This window comes from Pan troglodytes, chromosome 22 (genome assembly GCF_028858775.2).
Source record: "Pan troglodytes isolate AG18354 chromosome 22, NHGRI_mPanTro3-v2.0_pri, whole genome shotgun sequence".
Lineage (NCBI taxonomy): Eukaryota > Metazoa > Chordata > Mammalia > Primates > Hominidae > Pan > Pan troglodytes.
The window spans coordinates 46869265-46891485 of NC_072420.2; the positions used below are offsets into that span (position 1 = coordinate 46869265).

Here is a 22221-nt window from a genome sequence, read left to right on the forward strand (position 1 = left end):
TGACTTCCGTCCTTGCTAACATACTGAGACTCACCTTGTGAGCCAGCTGTGGTCTACCTTAGCACATGGGCCACGAGCTCTTGCAAAGCCATGTGCTTCAGCAGTGTTAGGTGAAGCATCCTCTAAAGACCGCTTGCTTGTGTTGGCTGATGTTCAAATCTCTGTCCTTACAGATCTCATGTCTGTCAGTTGCAAAGTACGGAAAGCACCCGTTAAAATTCTGTTTTTATCTCATTCTCTTCAATTCTGCCATTTTGCTTCATGTATTTTGAAGCTGTTATTTAGTGCATATACATTTGGGGTTGTTATGTCTTGATAAATCGATCTTATCATTATTGTCTCTTTACTCATTTCTGGTACCGTTCCTTGTCCTACCGTCTATGTTGATATTAAAAATATCAAGAGTCTGAAACTTTACATCATAGTGAACAAAGAAAACCTAATATGATGGCAGGGAAAAGATTTCAGGATGTTCAAAATCTGTTCCTGATAAAAAAAATCTGAATTCAAAAATCTTTCATGACTTATTCAGGATAGCAAACTTGATTTTTAATCACACTGAGGCAAATATCCCCCTCAGACAGAGGCTGCGCAGGTGCAGCTGCCATCTCCTCTTGGTGGTGTCCTTTGTCAAGAACATGTCAGGGTGATGAGTCATCTGGGACAGGTCACCCTCCCAGCACCGAGAAGCTGACGGGGGAGGAACAGACTCCTCTGCATTGTGATCCAATTGTGAACAAAAAGTCCTCTTCGTGGAACAGGAAAAATACACTCCCTCTAAACAATGGATTGAACACGGATGTGATTTCTAAAGAAGACTGAAGGCAGGGATACTGACACTGAAGTCCTGCCTGTGTAATAACACCGAAGAGGGCAGGGAATCGCTGCGTCCTGTGACTTGAAGGCCACTGTGAAGGAAAACAATGCAGTGAAAGAAAGTTCCTCCTATGTGGACATTGTATCACCTTTATTTATCTTCCTGGATATGCTTATGGCCTTTAAAACATATTAAAATAGGCTATGCTATTATCTCTTAAAATATCTATTTTCCCTCAGGTAACTGGAGACGCACCCTGCTACTCCTCACGTCACTCTTGTTCCCTAAACCAGGCTGGGCCTCCCACTCGCCCCACAGGCAGGTGACGTACGACAGCCAGAAACCCCAAATCTGCAGTTCTCCCCAGGATGAAACGAAACACAGTGTGACAGGCTTCTGATAAGGGAATCAATGTCTGTTTATTAAGGCAGATGCTCATAAAAGTGACTTTCAGTAACATTTTCAGTATAAAAATGGATTTACATTTCATTTCTGGAAAACTGTTTTGTACAGTCTGACCATGGCTAGGAGTCCCAGGGACAGCAGCCTCTGCTCAGGGCAGACTCTGTGATTCACTGTCTGTCCTGCTGCTACCCCACGTGGGGGAGAACACGTGGGCTGAGAAAAAAAAACAGCATGTGCAAACCTGACAGATGTCAAGGGTCCCAACACAGTTCCTTCAGCGAAAATAAAGCCCAGTTTTAAGATGTGCAGGGAAGTGTTGACACTGAACAGGCAGCTGACCAAGCCCTGCAGGGCTCTGAGCAGGCAGGCGAGTCCCAAGGAGAGTCAGTGACAGCACGTGGGGCAAGGGAGCTGGACAGAAGACCCCAGAGGGTGCAGCACCTGGGTGAGAGCCCTGGACCCCACACCAAGGCAGAGGGGTGGCCCTGAAGGACCCTGGGCAGGAAATGACAGGATCTGAGGGTGTCCAGACGCAGATCTCCACTGCCTGAGGGAGGGTGATCAGCCAGGGGGAGAGGCCAGGGACTGCCACCTGCCCAGAAGGCGGCAGGGAGGGGAAGAGCAGATGAGGAGGCATAGGGTGTGCCCTGGGCAAGGCAGCAGGGGTAACGAAGCTCTCAGTGACTCCTCCCAATAGCCAGGGGAGAACAGTGACAGTCTCAGGTGGCCCTGAGCATGTGAGCTGCTCATCCACATCAGGCAAAGGCAAAGCCAGGACCTGAACTTCCCATCCCAAGCCCTACATCCATGCAAGCCAGACCAGACTGGGTCAGAGGCTAGAAGGGAGCTCACAGGATTGCCTGGGGAAGCCTCGGCCCAAAACCTGGCCCTCGCTCCAGCCCAGAGCACCCACCTGGGCATGAGACTGGCGGCAGCCGTAGGGGTGCCCTGGGTATATGCCGGGCTCCCAGGGTGCCATACCTACCAGCCAGCCCAGGGAGTGGTGATGGGCTGGGCGCTGGCTGTCCCTGCACATAGCAGTGCCCCGCGGCAGTAACTACAACTGCTGCCTGCCCCTCACCCCTGGTTATGCTCGGCCTCCCCTGTGCATTTCTGTGTCCGTAAGTGTCCCCTGTGCATTTCTGTGTCAAGACTACTATAAACCCTGTAGACACCTCACAAACAGCATTCCACGCAGGTGGGTTCATGTCCCAGGGGCATGGGGCTCCCTGCTGCACAGACTTGGGATGTTCCATGACAGACCCCGCATATGCAGGCGAGCTCACGACCCAGGGGTATGAGGCTCCATGACAGACCCCGCATATGCAGGCGAGCTCACAACCCAGGGGTATGAGGCTCCATGACACCACCCCATACTCAGGCGAGCTCACGACCCAGGGGCATGAGGCTCCATGACACCACCCCATACGCAGGCAAGCTCACGACCCAGGGGGATGGGGCTCCCTGCTGCACGGCCTCAGGATGCTCCATGAGCACCCCCCGCACTGGGCTATTCACGGATGCACACTACCTGCCATTGTCACAGGCTTGCCCTCGTGTCCCTCAGCCCAGCAGACAAAAGGTGCAGAAGCCTGCCCAGGGCCAACCCCAGCCCAGAGCCCACTCGACACTAAGGAATCACACAGCACAGCTGCTCCTCTCCCAAGAACTCAGCTATTGGTCAGAAAAAACCTCCTAGCCTCACCACCTTGAGGCCGTGCCCAGAGGTGGCAGAAGGCGCTGTGCCTCCTCAGGGGTCACGGCTCCTGTGCCCCGTTCCTCACCCAAGCCCAACAAGCTACTTTCAGAAATGAACCTACAGTAAAAATCAAGAGTCTAAGCCACCCACCCTGTCCCCATCCCTGCCTCCAGCCTGGTCCCCAGATTCACATCTATGAGACAGAGGTTGAGGGGTTGGAGCCCAAGACAGGGTTACGGGAGGGCTCCCCAACCCGGCCAGGACCCCTTGGCCTCACTGGAACGCACAGACGGCACCCAGCAGATAGGCATGTTCTCAGGGGTGGCCAGCAAGGGCTCTCTCAGTGTACAGCTGGGAGAAGCGGCCGAGGGCCCAGATGGGGAAGATGTTCCTGTAGCTCGTGTAGGAGATGGCACAGGACTTGTTGAAGACCCCGGCAATGTTTTCCTAAAAGAACACAGAGAAATAAACACAAAGGCTTCACCAGTCAGCTAAGGGCTAGTCCCTGAACTGGAGCCCTGGCTGTTGGCTTGGCTGGCTTGTGGGTGAGTCAGCCTGGAAAGGGCTAATTAAGCAAGAGCATAGGAAAGCAAGTAGTCCATCCCGCGTCAGTCATGGCACCATCAGCCCAGCTCAGACTCCCCGCCCTGCAACAAACCCTAAGCCAGGCTCACCAGCCCCTCACAACCACATCAGCTTCCACCAACTCAGCCTCATCCCAGGGGAGGGCGGTCGGCCTCACATGACCTCATGACACCCACACCACAGGGACTTCTGGCTCAGTGAGGGGCCACTAGGTCATCTGGAGTGGGAGGGTCTGTCCTGCAGCAAAAAGGCTTCCCGTCCACTGACTTCTCCCATCCAGCTCCTCCCCCACTCAGAGCATCACTTGAAACAACAGCAAGATCTGAACTTTAGGACCCGACCACCTGCCACAGACCTGCCACCAACTGTGGCATTCACTGGCAGAGGTGACGCCTCCCAAGTGTCCAAAGTACCCCAAAAAGGACACAGAGCAGGGGGACGTGGAAACAGCCACGCACGCTGGAGGTCAGTGCTGGGCCTTGTGCGCTCAGGTCCCTGGCGGCATACCTGCGGCCAGTCACCATTGGGGAGCTGTTTCTCAAGTAGACACCGGACTCCTCTCTCCTGGGCCTCGATGTCAGGATGCCTGGTGGAAGAGAAGGCTGAAACACACCCAGCATGCATGCCCCCACAGCATCATCCTCACCCTCACACAGCCGAGCATAAGGGCAAACCCTGGAATGCTGCAGTGAGAATGGATGCGTCTAAACTGACGCCCACAGGCCCTGCCAGGTGCAGCCAGCGCCTCGGGCTCTTGCCACACCTTCTTCCTAGGCTCCCTGAGAAGCGGAGCCACAGCAATGACAGGCTGGGGACAAAGGCCTCCTCAGGCCTGCCCTGGTGTTCCCCCCTGAAGAGGACGCCAAGCCTTATTCCCACCTGGCCCACTGGTCCTCATGGGCCTCTGGAGACCCACAGGAGCTCACACTTGCTTGCTGGCCAGGATAAGACACCAAGAAGGATCCAGGGCTCAGCAGGCCCAGCTCAACTGTGGGTCCCTGACTGTCCTGCCCTCAAGGGTCCCCCAGACCCTGCTGCTCCTGCTCAAGCAGACCTGCCCTAGCTTTTAGGGTTTTAGGAAGATTCCCCAAATGGCCACAAACCTAATAGGGCAGCACAGACGGGATGTTGCGGGTGCATCTGTATGTATGTGTGCACAGGTGCCTGTGCATGTGTACATGTGTGCATAGACCTGTATGTGCATCTGTCTCCATGTACGTATGTCTGTGTGTGGCACAGATGGGATACTGCGGGTGTATCTGTATGTGTGTACAGAGGTGCCTGTGCATGCATACGTGTGTGCATAGACCTGTGTGTGCATCTGTCTCCATGTACCTATGTCTGTGTGTGGCACAGATGGGATGCTGTGGGTGTATCTGCATGTGTGTGTGCACAGGTGCCTGTGCATGTGTATGTGTGTGCACAGACCTGTGTGTGCATGTCTCCATGTACGTATGTCTGTGTGTGGCACAGATGGGATGCTGTGGGTGCATCTGTATGTGTGCGTACAAAGGTGCCTGTGTGGGCATGCGTACATGTGTGCATAGACCTGTGTGTGCATGTCTCCATGTACCTATGTCTGTGTGTGGCACAGATGGGATCCTGTGGGTGCATCTGTACGTGTGTGTACACAGGTGCCTGTGCATGCATACGTGTGTGCATAGACCTGTGTGTGCATCTGTCTCCATGTACCTACGTCTGTGTGTGGCACAGATGGGATCCTGTGGGTGCATCTGTACGTGTGCGTACACAGGTGCCTATGCATGCATACGTGTGTGCACAGACCTGTGTGTGCATCTGTCTCCATGTACCTATGTCTGTGTGTGGCACAGATGGGATGCTGTGGGTGCATCTGTATGTGTGTGGACACAGGTGCCTGTGTGGGCATGCGTACGTGTGTGCATAGGCCTGTGTGTGCATCTGTCTCCATGTACATCTGTGTGTGCACATCAGTGTGTACACTGATGCCTGCCTGCATGCGTCTGCGTGTGTGTGCACCTGGCACATATGTGGCTCAGCACCAGCTGTGAACACAGGAGGGCCACAGAGAGCAGCTGCTGTGACCGTCATCACTACCACACCAGGAAGCAGCATCCTCATCGCAGCCCACCTCGCTGTTTCCATGGGTCCCTGATGTGCTTGCTCTTCCACTGACACGGCTAATGGTGGGTGGTTCACTTGTAAGAGGCAAGCCTCTCTGCAGGGCCCCACTTGGTCAGAGCAGCCCACGTTCTTGCCCCAGGAACCAGGCATGTGGCTCTTGTAGGTGTCTGTTCCCAGAGTGGCAGCTGACCTGGCCCACAGGCCTCCCCTCCTCTCTACATTCACTCAGCCCAGGCCACCGGCTCACAGCTAAGTGTCCCTCCTCTACCCAAACCCAAGGCTCAGGGACGGGTCCCGTCGTCCCCACCGAACGGCCATCAGCCCCATCATGGCCCAGCATGTGTTGTGGATCTGGGACTGGGCACTCTGCACATAACGCCGCTCCTCGCAGGACTCAAAGTCCTCCCCCCAGCCTCCGTCTGCCATCTGCCGGGACAGCAGGAAGTCACAGGCCCGGGAGACCTCTGCACAGGCAGTCCTGCAAAGACCAGAGACAGGAGACACCATCACACCAAGGAAGGTCCCAGACCCCTGGCTTCTCACCCCAGCAGGCTGCCTTAGGGTACGGGGAGGAGCCTGCACGATGGGGCCACCCTACCTAAGGGCCACGGGCCACTACTGAAACCCGAGCTTGACTTTTGCAGATGTGAACTGGGAACAGATACTCCTGCCTCCCAGAGTCGCTGGGAAGACAAAGGGACATGCGAGTACCGAGGATGGCCTCACGGACGCGTCAGGCTGAGTGAGGTCTGCAGTGCTTGGGAGCAGCGTCTCACAAGCTGCACTCAGCCAAGCACGGTGCTCCCCACCTCTAAACAACCACACGGCAGACTCTGGGAGACAGTGGGGCAGCTGGAGACAGGGCTGGGAGAGAGTTGGGCGGCTGAAGACAGGGCTGGGACCGGAGATCTCCTGCCTTCTAACCCGCTCCAGCGAGGCCGTGGACCCTAATCTTCCTACTCAGGGTTGGGAGGCATCTGCATGCCTGGAGGGGCCGGAGACCAGAAGCGTCCCTCCAGCATACATGTCAGGAAGCTCCAGAGAGCTGTGGGACCAGGGAAACATCTTCATTTCAACCGGGGATCTTATCTCACTGTTTAAAAATATTAAAAATAGGCCAGGCACATTGGCTCATGCCTGTAACCCCAGCACTTTGGAAGGCCGAGGTAGGAAGACTGCTTGAGCCCAAACCAGTGTGAGCAACACAGCAAGACTCCATCTCTACATAAAAGTTTTAAAAGATTAGCCCGGGGTGGTGGCGTGCGCCTGTGATCCCAGCTACTCGGGAGGATCGCTTGAGCCCAGGAGTTTGAGACTGCAGTGAGCTAGGATCATGCCACTGCATGTCAGCCCGGTTGACAGAGCGAGACTCCATCTCAAAAACAAACAAACAAACAAACCCTAAAACCAAATGTCAAAGCAAAAAACACTCATGACAGAGCATTGGGTTGAGAACCCCCACCCACCAGAGGACAGGCACTCACTCACCCATCTCGGTAGGTCTGCCCCATACAGGCGAAGGCCTCCAGGCCAAACCAGGTGCCGTAGGTGAAGCAAACTCCCCAGGAGCTGGAAGGAAACAGGGAGAGCCTCAGCCCTTCCACCCTGTTCACAGCAGGTGTGTGAAACAACACACATTCTGCAATAATCACACGTGCCCCAGCCAGCCCACCAACTCCAGTGCCTCAGGCATTAAGGCCGTGGAAGACAGCAGCTCTGTCTGCTGGACCCTAAGAGCAAGCAGAAAGGGTGGAGGGGAATAGCCACGCTCAGGCTACAGCGCGCTCCCAGCAGCCCGGCTGCGCCCAGCAACGTACTGAGCAATTTCCACTGGGGCAAAGGCCACGCATGCCACAAAGGAACGAGGTCCCCCAGAAGTCACGGGCTGGCAGCTCACTTCCAGAAACTTCTGGTGTAGCAATAACATACAAGCCAACATTTATGAACGCAGTGTGTGAGAGCAGAAACCTCTGGATCCCATGCATCTCTGCACTCACGAGTGGAGGCTCACTCACCCTTCCCAGGAGCCATCGGCCCTCTGCTGCCGCCGACAGAACTCTAAGCCCTGCGTGAGGGTCTCCCTAGAACACAAGATTGGTCCAGTGAACATTCTGGTAAAACAGCAGTTTACCTATCCCAATTCCATCCTTTCCAGGGTCTCAAAAGAATGAGAATGGTCTCCCTTAAAAACCACATAAAAATACACAGTTTACACAGACCGATGAGGGTTTTAAAAAGAAGCAACCACAGGACACCAGAGCGGGAAGCGGATTGGCAGAGTCTGAGAAAGGGACGTGAGGGGAAAGCAAGGCCTTGGGAAGCCCCTGCAGACACAGCTGCAAACAGGAGCAGCATCCCTGAGATCCAGTGACCCAGGCTTGAGCAAACCCAACAAAGTGAACTAAATAAAAACAGGAAAAAATCAATTAGAGAGAAAACAATAGATTTAGAAGACAAGACCCATCCTACATCTAACTGATATTTCCAAAAAATAACCAGTTCTCTGAAAAGGCCGGAGCGAAGTGTCTACTCCAGTGTCACCCTGTGGGACGTGGGACTTGTCTTTAACCAGCAGATCACGGCAGGGTTGATGGGTGTGGGTCCTGGGACCGAGGTCTGTGTGACCGCGACTCCCACGGTGCTAGCAGACTCCCTCTACCAACTCTCCCTTCTCGCTTTTGTGAAGATGCCATCTAGAGAGGCCCCGCAGCAGACGGCAGTCGGCAGCTTCCAGCTGAGGAATGGGATCGTGCCGAGGACCCTGTGTGCTCAGAGGCAGATCCTTCCTCACTGGAAGCTCAGGCGAGACCCCAGTCCTGGCTAACACCCTGACTGAAGCCCGGAGAGACCCTGAGGCAGAGGACGACCCGCGAGGCCGCGCCTGGACTTCTGACACACGGAAACGGTGAAGTAATCAATGTGTGTTGTTCTAAGCCACTAGGTTTGTACTAATATTGTTACTTGGCAACAGGTAACAAATACAAATAGTCAAAGTACAAATTAGTAATATTAGCAATAAAAGGATAGAACTACAGATATGGTGAGAAATGACAAGAAAATTTTATGTATTACATTTGCAAACTTAGAGAAAATATCTACAAATTAGAAAGATTAACTTATCAAAACTGGCTCAATCGAGAAATAGAGAACCTAAACAGTCCTAAAACTACTAAAAGAATGAGTCAAAATGTAAACTTTTCCCAGAAAAAAAACTCTAGGCCTAGGAATTTTATAAATGAATGCAACTAAATTATCAGACACACTCATTCTAATCTCACACAAACTCTTCCAGAGAACAGAAAGGAGGAACACTCTCTAGCTCATTCTAGGAACCCAGAGAAATAAGATACGGAAAAGTGAAAATTTCAGGCTCACTCATGAACACAGATGCAAAACTCCAAATTAAAACTGAGAAACTGCTGCCGGGCGCGGTGGCTCACGCCTTGTAATCCCAGCACTTTGGGAGATCGAGGTGGGCAGATCACGAGGTCAGGAGATTGAGACCACCCTGGCTAACACGGTGAAACCCCGTCTCTACTAAAAATACAAAAAATTAGCTGGGCATGATGGCAGGCGCCTGTAGTCCCAGCTACTCAGGAGGCTGAGGCAGGAGAATGGCGTGAACCCGGGAGGCAGAGCTTGCAGTGAGCTGAGATTGTGCCACTGCACTCCAGCATGGGAGACAGAGACTCTGTCTCAAAAAAAAAAAAAACAACTGAGAAACTGAATACTGTCTTAAATATAGACCAATACTAAGGTCAATCTCAGAAATACAAAGGTGTCTTAACATTAGAAAAATCCATAATAATCCTCTAAATTAACAAAGGACACAAATATATAATCATCTCAAAGCAGACAGGGGAGTTTGAGACCAGCCTGGGCAACAGAGCAAGATCCCATCTCTACAAAAAAATTTAAAAATTAGCTGAGCGTAGTGGCACATGCCTGTGGTCCTAGCTGCTGAGGAGGCTGAGACAGGAGGATTCCTTAAGCCCAGGAGTTTGAGGCTGCAGTGAGCTATGATGGCACCACTGCACTCTGCCTGGGCAACAGAGTCAGACTGCATCCCTTAAAAAAAAAGGGTCAGTTGTTTTCCTACCAGCAATGAACAATTAGATTTTGACATTTAAAACACAATGCCATTTACCTTAGCACCAAAAAAATGAAATCCTTAGGTATAAACAACAAAATATGTACAAGATCTATATATGATGAAAACTACAAAATTCTGATGAAAGAAATAAAAGATCTTTCCAACTTGAGCTACAGATTCAATGTAATCCCAATCAAAGTCTCAGCAAGTTATTTTGTAAACTATCGACAAACTGACTCTAAAATGTATATGGAGAGGGAAAAAACCCAGAATAGTCAAAACACTATTGAAGAGAACACTGAAGTGAGAACAGGGACGGTAACTGACTGCAAGGCCTACTACAGAGCTACAGGAACCAAGACAGTGTGGGATTGCTGAGAAGAACAAACAGATCAATGCAACGGAACAGAGAGCTCAGAAATAGACCCATGCAAATGCAGTCAACTGATTTTTTACAAAGAAACAAAGGCAACAAAATGACCCAAAAAGAGTCTTCTTGACAGATGGTACCAAAACAACTGGACATCCACATGCAAAAAAAAAAAAAAAAAAAAAAAAAATCTAGACACAAACCATAAACCCTTCACAAAAGTTAACTCAAAATGAATCATGGACCTAGATGTAAAATGCAAAACTTAAAAAATCCTAGAATATAACACAGGAAAAAATCTAGGTACCCTTGGGCTTGGCAGTAACTTTTTAGATACAACACCAAAAACATGATACATGAAAGAGAACATTGATAAGCTGGACTTCCTTGAAATGAAAACTGGCTCTGCAAAAGATACTGTTAATAGAATGAAAAGACAAGACACAGACAGGCAGAAAATATGGCTCTGCAAAAGATACTGTTAATAGAATGAAAAGACAAGACACAGACAGGCAGAAAATATGGCTCTGCAAAAGATACTGTTAATAGAATGAAAAGACAAGACACACACAGGCAGAAAATATGGCTCTGCAAAAGATACTGTTAATAGAATGAAAAGACAAGACACACACAGGCAGAAAATATTTGCGAAAGACATATCTGATAAAGGACTGGCAGCCAAAATATATGAAGAACTAAAACTCAACAATAAGAAAATTTAATTTAAAAATAAGCCAAAGACTTTAAAGGACACATCACTGAAAAAGATACACAGATGGCAAATAACTATATAAGATTTTAACATAATGTCATTAGGGAATTGCAAATTGAAACAAGGAGATACCACTACACACCTCTTAGAAAGGCTAAAACCCAAAACACAACAGCAAATGCTGGTGAGGATGTGGAGCAACAGAACGCTCATCATTGCTGGTGGAAACGCAAATGGTGCAGCCACTTAAGATACAGTTTGGCAGCTTCTTACAGAACTAAACACACTCTTACCATAGGATCCCGCAATCACGCTTCTTGGCATTTACCCAAATGAGCTGAAAACTTACGTGCACGCTAACACTGATAGCAACTTTATTCATAGTTGCCAAAACTTGGAAGCAAGCAAGACATTCACCTTAGTAGGTGAATGAATAAACTGTGGTACATCCAGACAATGGAATATTATTCAGCACTAAAAAGAAATGTGCTATTGAGCCATAGAAAGAGACTCAGGAATCTTAAATGCTTATTACTAAGTGAAAGAGGTCAGTCTGAAAAGGCAAAACTATGGAGACAGTAAAAATATCAGTGTTTGCTACTAAGGGGTTCTGGAGGCGGGGACAGCGCAGAGGACTCTGGGGCAGTGAAATCCTGTGTGACACTGCAGTGGTGGGCACATGCATCACACATCTGTGAAACCACAGAATGAACAACATGAAGAGGAAGCTGAATGTAAACAATGGACTCTGGACGATAATAATTTATGAATGTTGACTCATCAACTGCAGCAAACGCACCACTTGAATGCAAGATGTTAGTACTGGGGAAACTTGACGGAAGGTGCGAGGAGTTAGCGGCTTTATGGGAACACTGCATCTTCCACTCAAATTTTCTGTAAATTTAAAGCTGCTATAAAAGATAAAGTACATAAATTTTTTTTAAAGTTTAGCAAAATTGTCTAGCTATGAGATCAGTATCAAAATCAATTGCATAAGAATCTATGAGTCCACAGTGATAAATAAGTAAATAAACAGAGGCAAAGGAAAAGCTTTTGGAAGAACACCAACTAATACATATGGAAGGAATGATAATTTTGTAAGCATTATGCAAATAATTGATTCAGGCAAGAATCATCATCAAATGCTAACACTAACAGGTATAAGTATGATGAGAAATAGGACATTTACATAGTCTAAAACTGTCTCCCCACAAAGAAAAAAAAAGCAACTTCGTAGCGGAGAAACTAAGTACAGCGGTCATCACCTTAATCAAGGAATCAAAGTTGGTGTGTGCTTCCTGGTAAGGTGCAGGAGAAGGCCCCATTTCTTCTGCAATCTTCCTGACAAAAATGTACAGTTTCATAACCTGAATCTAATCATGAGACACGAGAAAAAAAAAACACTGAGGATATTCTACAAAATAACTTGTGGAACAATTCAAAAATGACAAAGTCATCAAACACAAGGAAAGATTAAGGAATTATTCCAGGTTAAAAGGGTGTCAATGTGATAACTAAATGCAACCCATGTGCACAGTGAGAACGGTAAGGAAAACAGAAAAAGAAAAGAAAAATAATTAAAAATAAACAAATGCACCCCATGATGTTGGATTAAAGCTTGAGGGAAGATTTTGCCATAAAGGACATTATTGGAACAATTAGGCCTGCAGATTAGTATTTCATCAACATTAACATTCTGACTTACACTTGCACAAAAGAATACACCTGCTAAGAAATACTCAGGCAGTTAGAGGTACATCCTATCTGCAAATTCCTCTCCAATGGTTCAAGAAAGAATGGGCCTGGATCACGTGGGAAGACAGGTCATGAAGCCCTGAGGGTAGAGCCTGGATCACGTGGGAGGACAGGTCATGAAGCCCTCAGGGTACAGCCTGGATCACGTGGGAGGACAGGTCATGAAGCCCTCAGGGTAGAGCCTGGATCACGTGGGAGGACAGGTCATGAAGCCCTGAGGGTAGAGCCTGGATCATGTGGGAGGACAGGTCATGAAGCCCTGAGGGTAGAGCCTGGATCACGTGGGAGGACAGGTCATGAAGCCCTGAGGGTAGAGCCTGGATCATGTGGGAGGACAGGTCATGAAGCCCTGAGGGTAGAGCCTGGAACACGTGGGAGGACAGGTCATGAAGCCCTCAGGGTACAGCCTGGATCACGTGGGAGGACAGGTCATGAAGCCCTGAGGGTAGAGCCTGGATCATGTGGGAGGACAGGTCATGAAGCCCTGAGGGTAGAGCCTGGAACACGTGGGAGGACAGGTCATGAAGCCCTGAGGGTACAGCCTGGATCACGTGGGAGGACAGGTCATGAAGCCCTGAGGGTAGAGCCTGGATCACGTGGGAGGACAGGTCATGAAGCCCTGAGGGTAGAGCCTGGATCACGTGGGAGGACAGGTCATGAAGCCCTGAGGGTAGAGCCTGGAACACGTGGGAGGACAGGTCATGAAGCCCTGAGGGTAGAGCCTGGATCACGTGGGAGGACAGGTCATGAAGCCCTGAGGGTAGAGCCTGGATCACGTGGGAGGACAGGTCATGAAGCCCTGAGGGTACAGCCTGGATCACATGGGAGGACAGGTCATGAAGCCCTGAGGGTAGAGCCTGGATCACGTGGGAGGACAGGTCATGAAGCCCTGAGGGTAGAGCCTGGATCACGTGGGAGGACAGGTCATGAAGCCCTGAGGGTAGAGCCTGGAACACGTGGGAGGACAGGTCATGAAGCCCTGAGGGTAGAGCCTGGATCATGTGGAAGGACAGGTCATGAAGCCCTGAGGGTACAGCACGGATCACGTGGGAGGACAGGTCATGAAGCCCTGAGGGTACAGCCTGGATCACGTGGGAGGACAGGTCATGAAGCCCTCAGGGTAGAGCCTGGATCATGTGGGAGGACAGGTCATGAAGCCCTCAGGGTAGGGTGCCACCCACTAAAGAATTCTAGTCAGAGTAAACAGGAGCACTTTTCAGTATTTTTGTAACTTTTCTATAAATCTGTGAATTTAAGGGAGAATTTAAGTCTGTGTAGTAAAATAGAATATTCCATATAAATAGTGTTAAAGTAACTTGCAACTCCAAACTGTATCTCAAAAACTCTCCAGGTAAGTTTAAAATCTTTTTTTTTTTTTTTTTGAGACGGTGTCTTGCACTCTCGCCTAGGCTGGAGTGCAGTGGCGCCATCTCAGCTCACTGCAAGCTCCACCTTCCGGGTTCATGCCATTCTCCTGCCTCAGCCTCCTGAGTAGCTGGGACTACAGGCGCCCGCCACCACGCCCGGCTAATTTTTGTATTTTTAGTAGACAAGGTTTCACCGTCTTAGCCAGGATGGTCTCGATCTCCTGACCTTGTGATCCACCCGCCTCGGCCTCCCAAAGTGCTGGGATTACAGGCGTGAGCCACTGCGCCCGGCAAGTTTAAAATCTTAATATAAAAATCACACTAATATATTTAACCATTTAAAAGTTAAAAACTTATGTTCATACTCCCTAAAGAGATAAAAAGAACAAAGAAATTGAGGGGAAAATATCTGTAACATAATACACAAATACTTACTGTGCTTAAAAATGAAAGAAAAAACATCCTGGTGAAAATTTTTAAAATGGCTGGGTGTGGTGGCTCACTCTGTAATCCCAGCATTTGGGGAGGCCGAGGTGGGAGGATTGCTTGAGCCCAGGAGTTCGAGACCAGCCTGAGCAACATTTAAAAAATACAAAACATTTAAGAAATTAGCCACGGGTGATGGTATGCACCTGTAGTCCCAGCTACTCAGGAGGCTGAGGTGGGAGGACTGCTTGAGCCCGGAAGTTTGAGGCTGTGGTGAGCCATGATTTTGCTACTGCACTCCAGCCTAGGTAACAGAGTGAGACCCTGCTTCAAACAAATAAACAAAAAAAGAATGTTCTAGCTTGGAAGTCACCAAAGAAATGCAGAGGAAGCCCGCGATTAAGTCACCATTGCTCCCCTGCGGGCCACATCCGGGACTCATTGTTCTACACAGTGACAACAGCTGACATGTGCTTCCCTGCGGCATCTCACACAATCCCACCACTCTGTGAGGCTGTACTCTTGCCCACCCAGGCAGGGAGAGAGATGAGCAGAGAAGAGAAGTCACCAGGCCAGGTCAGACAGCCAGAAGGGGCAGGGATGGGGGCTGACCCAGGCAGGTGGACCCCAAGCCATGTGGCTCTAGGGAATAATAATGGTCATGAATAAATATTTAACAAGAAAATACCAGTTAAGGTTAAAATGGGGAAAAGCTAAAAAACAACAAGGAAAACTGAAAAAATAACCCAGAGGCCACTGAGTAAAATGACACAACACCTGTGCCATTACTGCTCGTGCTGGAGGAGCACGCTCAATGGTGGGGCTTTTAGAAACCTCACCAGGCACAAAGTGGGCCAGGCGTGAAAGGAGCAGCAAGCCGCCATGGAAATGTGGAGACCAAACAGCAACAGCAGATTCTCCTTCAGGGGCGAGGAGGGGCGACTTAGCTTCTTCTTTGCGCTTCTCTGTATTTTGCAAGTCTTGTTTGCAAAGAACCTGCTTTACTTTTATTACAGTGATTTTTTAAAGATGATCTATTTTTTAAAAGGCCAATTCTCTAAATGTGGCTGAGGACAACTCACGCCCACTTCATGCCGCAGAGCAGCACATGGCCAAGGGCCACGCCAGGCCGACAGAAGACCCTGAACACGGTGCCCTCCTAGCTGCACCTGTGAAGCACAAGAAAACCCCTGCTCCATCCTCGGCTTCCAAAAAAACCACACCAGAACATTCTCAGATTGTAAATGAAGCAGCATACTCCCACATAACTCATGGGCCAGAGAAGAACAGTAGAAACAGAAAACACTTTTAGTATCTGTGCTACCGCAGCAAGCACCAGAACACACATTTAACTGAATGATATCTCAAAACTCATTTATAGCCTCAAATGCATATTTCAATAAAAGCCTGAAAATCAAATATCTAAGTATTCAAGTTAGAAAAATAAAGGAGAAAGAAAATAACAAAGGCCAGTGTGGTGGCTCACACCTGTAATCCCAGCACTTTGGGAGGCCAAGGAAGGTGGATCACCTGAGGTCAGGAGTTCAAGACCAGCTTGGACAACATGGTAAAACTCTGTCTCTAATAAAAATACCAAAAAATTGGCCAGGCATGGTGGTGAGCACCTGTAGTCCCAGCTACTCGGGAGGCTGAGGCAGGAGAATCGCTTGAACCCCGGAGACGGAGGTTGCAGTGAACTGAGATCACGCCACTGCTCTCCAACCTCAGCAACAGAGCAAGACTCCATCTCAAAAAAATTAAGAAAGAAAGAAAATAACAAACAATAGAAATTGATGAAACCAAAAATAAAGTCTCTTTAAAAACAGAATCAAAGACTAAGATTTTTTTTTTCAAAAGATCAGTATAAGATTCTCAAAAGAAAGAGGAGGATGTCAGCGTTGGGCTCAGAGCCATCCAAGAGGACACTGAACAACTTTGCATGAATCAGTGTAAAGCTGAGTGGAAATGGGAAGACTCCCCAGACTGATACAAAAATGGAAAATCTGCTCAGTCCTATAAACTATTAAAGAAATTACACCGCACTCCAGCCTGAGAGAGCTAGAACCCATCTCAAAAAAAAAGAAAGAAAGAAAGAAAGAAAGAAATTGAACTTCTAATTTAAAAACTTTCCTCAAAGAAATCTCCAGGCCCAACTGGCATTTCCGGTAATTTTTCCCAAACATTTAAGGTAGAAATATTATGAATATTACATAAATTCTTCCAAAGAGTATTTTAAAAGCATTTTCCAACTGCTTTTCTAAGTCCAGCATCATCTTAACAGGAAAACCTGACAAAAACATTATAAAGAAAAAAAAATTATAGACCAGCATCTCTTGTAACCAGAGTTGCTAAAATCCTAACAAAATATTCTTCAAATTGAACCTAGCAATATATAAAAAGGACAGTGCATTGTGACCAAGGTGAGTCTACACCAGGTTTAACAAAAGTAAAAAAATGTAATCGTGATAGGATAAAGAAGAACCTACAAAAATCACATATCCTATAATGTACCCTCTAACACAGCAATGCCACTCCTAGGTACGTGACCATGAGAAATGGGTACCCAGGTGCCCCCAAAAGATAAGTACAAGAGTGTTCACAGTAGATGCTTCATAATAACCCAGACTGAAATCCTCCCAGGTGCTGACAACAGGCAGCTGGATAGCGCGGCATCTGTGTTCAACCGAAGGCCCGAGGGAGAGAACGCTGCTGTTACCCGAGCCACATGACTAACCGCGAGCAGGAGAGCAGGAGAAGGCAACACGAATTCCACACCTCAGGAGTCCACCTAGACAAGATCCAAAGTGAGCAACAGACACCCACGACCTGGCAGGCATGTGGGCGGCCCCGTCATGGGGAGGGCCGAGGGCTCTGGTGGTATCACCATGTCTAATGCTGGCACTGTTCGCTTCCTGTTTGCTTCAAGAAGACCAACCTGTACACTTTTCTGAATACTTGCTACCCTTCCACAGGAAAGGTTACTTAAAAACTGTTACTGGGACACCGGTGGAGTCAGGTATGTGATGTCTTCTTAACATTATTAAAAGAGAGAGAAAATCCATTTTTGTGTTATAACTGTGCTATTCTGAGCCCCTAACAGATATTTTGTATGCTTTAGGGCATACGACTGGATTCCACAACATCTGAAGCCTCTTGCATGTTTCCATGAGTTTCGCTTCTGAGATGGGCCGCCAGGGCCCTGTGTCACAGAATGATGCGTCTGGGTCTTGGCCCCCGACTTGGCAGCCCCCACACTGAGTGGCAGAGCACCCTGGGCTGAGACCCTCCTTACCGGATCTCCGCTGCCCTGTGCTCCGGGAAATGCTTGTGGAAACACTTAAGCGCCTGCATCACAGCCGAGGTGCACTCCACATAGGTGTAGTCAATCATGATGTCCCCTGGGAAAGGGAGGGAAAACCAAGTGTTGAGTTTCACCCTGGCTGCCCAGGGCCTGCAGCTCAGGCAAAATCACAACAAGCAAGAGTGTTGCAGTGAGCCCGGGCCTTGACACTGCCTCCCTGACCAACCTCCAGAGCAAACACTGGCTGGCCCAGGACACACACCTGTGCTACGTGAGAGCGAAGATGAGGGGAACACAGCAGAAAGCTGCGACCCCACCCCAAAAAGCCATGTGTGATGTGGAGGGGACCAGGAAGGCGGGTATGTGAGGTGCCCAGAGGTGGACCAGGGCTGAGATCCTCCCCCAAGACCAGTACGGTGGCAACCATGCACACACAGCAGCCTGCTGCCCATGGCATGGGTCCCCACAGTCCCCACAGACACCTCCCTGCAGGCGCTCTGGATACACAGCAGCCTCCACAGAACACAAGCCCTGTGGACTGAGCAAGAACCAGCCCAGGCTGTGGATCTCACTGGAACCCTCCACTGTCCCCTAGGTCTGACCTGATGCCCTCCTATCCACAACACAAGGATCCTGCCACCCCAGGGGATGGAGGAGTGCAGAACAGCCTGGGCTGAGGGAGGGCTCCAGACAGATCTGCCAGTGAACCTAGGCCCTTGCAGCCTCGGGCAAGGGGGAAAAGCTGGCCCCCAGGTTTGTGCACCACAGTGCTAGCCGGCCCCGGGTTTGCGCGCCGCAGTGCTGGCCGACCACTCACCGAAGACCTCCGAGGGGTTCAGCAGCTCCAGCAAGTGCCCCCCACGCTTGGTCTCATAGGTGGCGAACCCTCCATCGGGATTTCTCATGTTCAGCAGCTGAAATCACAGAGAGCACCCTAGAACTCGCCCATGTGCTGAGCACACACAGGCGCCCAGGGCACAGCGGAACTCTCTAGAGGCAACACTAGGGCTGACAACCGATGGGGCAGGAACAGGGGGCGGAGAGCTGATTTCCACGTTAACCAAGCCCTCGGGTGCCCCAAGCAGCAGCTGCAACCTCATCTGTCAGGGCCTCCATGCACAGCCACCAGGGAACATGCCCCCACACGTGCCCATGACTTAGAAACCAAGTCTGTGCTGCCAGAAAAGGGCAGGGTCTCCACTGGGAAACACACACAAAAGCCAGATGTGCTGAAAGGATGTGGCACCAAAACCAACACCAACAAATTCCTTCTTCAGACACCCAGTGGAAACCACCAGAGAGAAACCTTGGGGGCCACGCCGGCTCCCCCAAGTATCGGTGGCTGGGCTGGACACCAGCTCCGCAGTGCAGGGCTCTGTGCACACAGCCCAGCAAGGCCCCTAGGGGTCCAGCCAGAGCTCACAGTTCTCCACATATAGACACCATCCAAGGACAAGCTCCTATGGCCTGGCCGGACTGCGTGCTGGGCTGGAGCCCACAGGAGTGGAAGTGAGCACGCAGCTCATCTGCAGGACACGAGGTATGGACGGGGCTGCTGGGACCAGAGCCTTACCACAGCCACAGCATCGCAGAGCCGTTCTCGGGGGATGTGCTCGGTGACATGGGGACACTTCTCCTGCAGGAGCAGCACAGCCTTCAAGGCCTCAGCCGTGCAGTCAGAAACGATCCAGCCGCAGTCCAGCGTACTGAAGGAGAAGCCACCCTGCAGAACACAAGCCGTGACTCCAGGCTGGGGGTGTCCACACCCCAGTTCTCAGAACCTCCCCACAGCCGCACGCATCCCTCCCCACCACAGAGCACCCGGTCAGGGCAGGGGCCCAGCCACCAAAGGTGTGGGTGCAGCCAGGGCCCCAAGCTGGGTACATCCAGACAGACCTCCAGCTTCCAGCACAAAGACCCTCAGGGGTGCAGCTCACACCCTCAACACCTGCAGATCTCACGACGGACAGGATGGGGCCCAGGTGCCCCCCACCCCCATTGTAAACAGGCAGCAGCAGCTGGGTCCATGCCTAATTTCACAGCCTGCACCTGTGGTCACAGCCCACACCGGCTCTGAGGTCTGCTTCTTTCCTCTGCCTTCCCCGGACACACTGGCTACACTTCGGCTGTCCTTCTGAAGCCTGTGTGTGCCGTGACCACTGGAACCGCTCTGAGGCAAGGCTGTGTGTGCAAGCCAACTGTGCCTCCATGTGCCAGGCAGCTCAGCAACATGAAGCATGAGCCCCTAGGCCAGGCATCCACCACAGCAGGACACCCAAAGACGCCAAGGGAGGAGTCCCCCAGGGAGGAGCCCCCCCTTCAGAGGGAAGGACCCACCCTGCTGAGGGCGGCCTCCCCTGGGGGACGGGACAGGGATGGGGCTGGCTCCCGCATACCTTGCGCATCTGGCGGTAGTACTTCTGGTAGTCGGGAGGGTTATCTGGGACCTGGGCAGCATCGAGGGCAAATGTGGAAGCAGAGAACACGTCACCACGGGACGTCCCCATCTGGGACATCGCTGAGACAGACTGGGCAGGACTGGAGAGGCAGAACGTGCCTGGGAGCTTACTCTGCCGGCCACAGCCACCACTGGTGCTGCGAGGCGCGCGAGGGCCTGCACCTGTTCAGCTCACAACCCACAGCTGCTGGAAAACGTGACTGGCCAGCGAGGGCTCAAACCAGCCCAGACGGCACTGGGAGTCAGCACCTGACTCCCCTGTGATCTCCCCACCGGCCAGAAGGCAGGGAGGGGGCCCAGGTCTCTGCGGGTGTGCTCTGTGCCAGGGGCCCCCAATGCCTCCTGAACAACCTCAGCTCCTGGCTGCCTCTCTCACCTCAGTGAGAAGGGAAGAGGCCTGGAGTGCCGTAGGGTTCAGTCAGCCTCCCCAAGTCCCCATCACCCAGAGCAAGTCCTGGGCAGGAGGCAGGAGCAGGAGCAGGCCGCCATTGGGCCAGGCACAGCAGGACAATGCCCCTCCTCTGCTTGAGCCCAAGATGGGTGCCAGCCTTGGCCACACAGAGGCCAGGAAGACCCAGAAGCCCTGCAGAACAATGTCCTAGTGAGAGCTGAAGGGAGGGAGACGGGGCTGGGGGGCAGCGGTTCCAGGCAGAGGGACACTGGCTGAGGCCGTGGCCAGGACAGGGTGTGGGAGACACGGGAGGTTGGGGCGCATGTATGGGATGACTGTGGCTGCAGACTGGGGTGCAGGCACGTGTGAGAGACACTGAGGTCAAACTACGGGCTCGGGCAGGGTCTGTGGGCAGCTGATCTGGCAGGAGGGACCGGGGCTTTTGCTGCAAACAGTCTCAGGAGGGAAAGTCCACAGGCTGGCGTCACCTCCATGGGCAGAAGGTGCTTCAGAGACATGGAGGTGCCGTGTAGGCTGTGCAGCTCAGGGTACATAGCCCCTGCCCGTGCCTGGCCCTTGCACACAGTGGCTCCAACATGAGCAGGATGCAGAAACTGCCAGCACCCCCAGCACCCTGCAGGCCTCAGAGAGCTGCCCCAGGTGAGGCCAGCCCGAGGAGGACCGGTGGATGGAGCAGGGGCTAGGGAGGGGATGGGACGGTGGGGGTGACCTGAAACACCAGTGCAGGAAATAGGGCAGGGTGGAGGTGAGGTGGGCACTTCTGCCTGCAGGAGCTCCCAGCTCTGATCCCCCTCTTCAGCCCCCCTCAGAGCCCCAGGCACCGGCCTCACCTGTGAGAGCCTCAGGAACTCATGAGCCTTCTGCAGGCAGGACGAAAACTCGGGCCTGTGGTGCCCGCCCGCCTGGAAGAGACAGCAGGACAGAGAGGCTCAGCTGCCCTTGCACGGCCAGCATGGCTGCGCTGGTTTCCCGATGGCCCTGGCCACATCCTGCCCCCACCGGGGACCAGAATCAAACTGGCAGACATCTCCAGAGAGTGCCAGGGTCTCCTGCTGCACTTACCTTTAAAGACAAAACAGCAAAAGTCCATGAGATATGACTGAAGATGGAAGGGCGCAGGAGACCATTTATGGATGCCAGCACCCCCCTGCCTGGCCAGCATCCATGCCCAGAGGGTCTCCAGCACCCTGTGTAGGCAGGCCCTTTGCGTGGCCCGGCCCTTTGTGTGGCCCAGCCCTCAGGGCTCTCCAGAAACACTTTCAGAATCCCACCTACCTCATTCCCACCAGCATAAAAATCCACTCTCGTTTTTCTCCAGTACTGGCTCGAGAATGCCCATAACAAACAGTTCCAGTTCTTTTTTTTTTTTTTTTTTTTTGAGACGGAGCCTCTCTCTGTCACCCAGGCTGGAGTGCAGTGGCACAATCTCGGCTCGCTGCACCCTCCACCTCCCGGGTTCAAGCAATTCTCTGCCTCAGCCTCCCAAGTAGCTGGGATTACAGGTGCCCGCCACCACGCTCGGCTAATTTTTGTGTACTTTTAGTAGAGACGGGGTTTCACCATCTTGGCCAGGCTGGTCTTGAACTCCTGACCTCGTGATCCACCCTCCTCGGCCTCCCAAAGTGCTGGGATTACAGGTGTGAGCCACCGTGCCTGGCCCAAGCAGTTCCAGTTCTAAGAAGAGCCTGGAGTCCCACTCCTGCCTGCACTCTCAGAAA

The 22221-nt window shown here is 51.3% G+C and overlaps 1 protein-coding gene and 1 pseudogene across 3 annotated transcripts in view; both read right to left on the bottom strand.

Annotated features, from left to right (window-relative positions):
• Positions 1-1217: 1217 nt before the first annotated feature.
• Positions 1218-22221, bottom strand: part of LSS (lanosterol synthase) — a 37997-nt gene continuing 16993 nt past the window's right edge. The window contains exons 13-23 of one of the 2 annotated variants that reach the window (XM_016938679.4): positions 21334-21405; positions 20030-20080; positions 19207-19356; positions 18451-18547; positions 17625-17730; positions 17067-17120; positions 7625-7690; positions 7098-7178; positions 5917-6087; positions 4014-4092; positions 1218-3368 (exon numbers count right to left, since the gene is read on the bottom strand). In XM_016938679.4, coding sequence (XP_016794168.3) covers positions 3237-3368; positions 4014-4092; positions 5917-6087; positions 7098-7178; positions 7625-7690; positions 17067-17120; positions 17625-17730; positions 18451-18547; positions 19207-19356; positions 20030-20080; positions 21334-21405 — 1059 coding nt within the window. In that variant the 3' untranslated portion in view covers positions 1218-3236. The remainder of the gene's footprint in view (positions 3369-4013; positions 4093-5916; positions 6088-7097; positions 7179-7624; positions 7691-17066; positions 17121-17624; positions 17731-18450; positions 18548-19206; positions 19357-20029; positions 20081-21333; positions 21406-22221) is intronic. The other variant, XM_009441944.5, reaches the window with a different exon arrangement.
• Positions 4465-5905, bottom strand: LOC107970200 (uncharacterized; annotated as a pseudogene). The gene has a single exon (XR_002941052.3). The product of XR_002941052.3 is annotated as an uncharacterized LOC107970200 (transcript).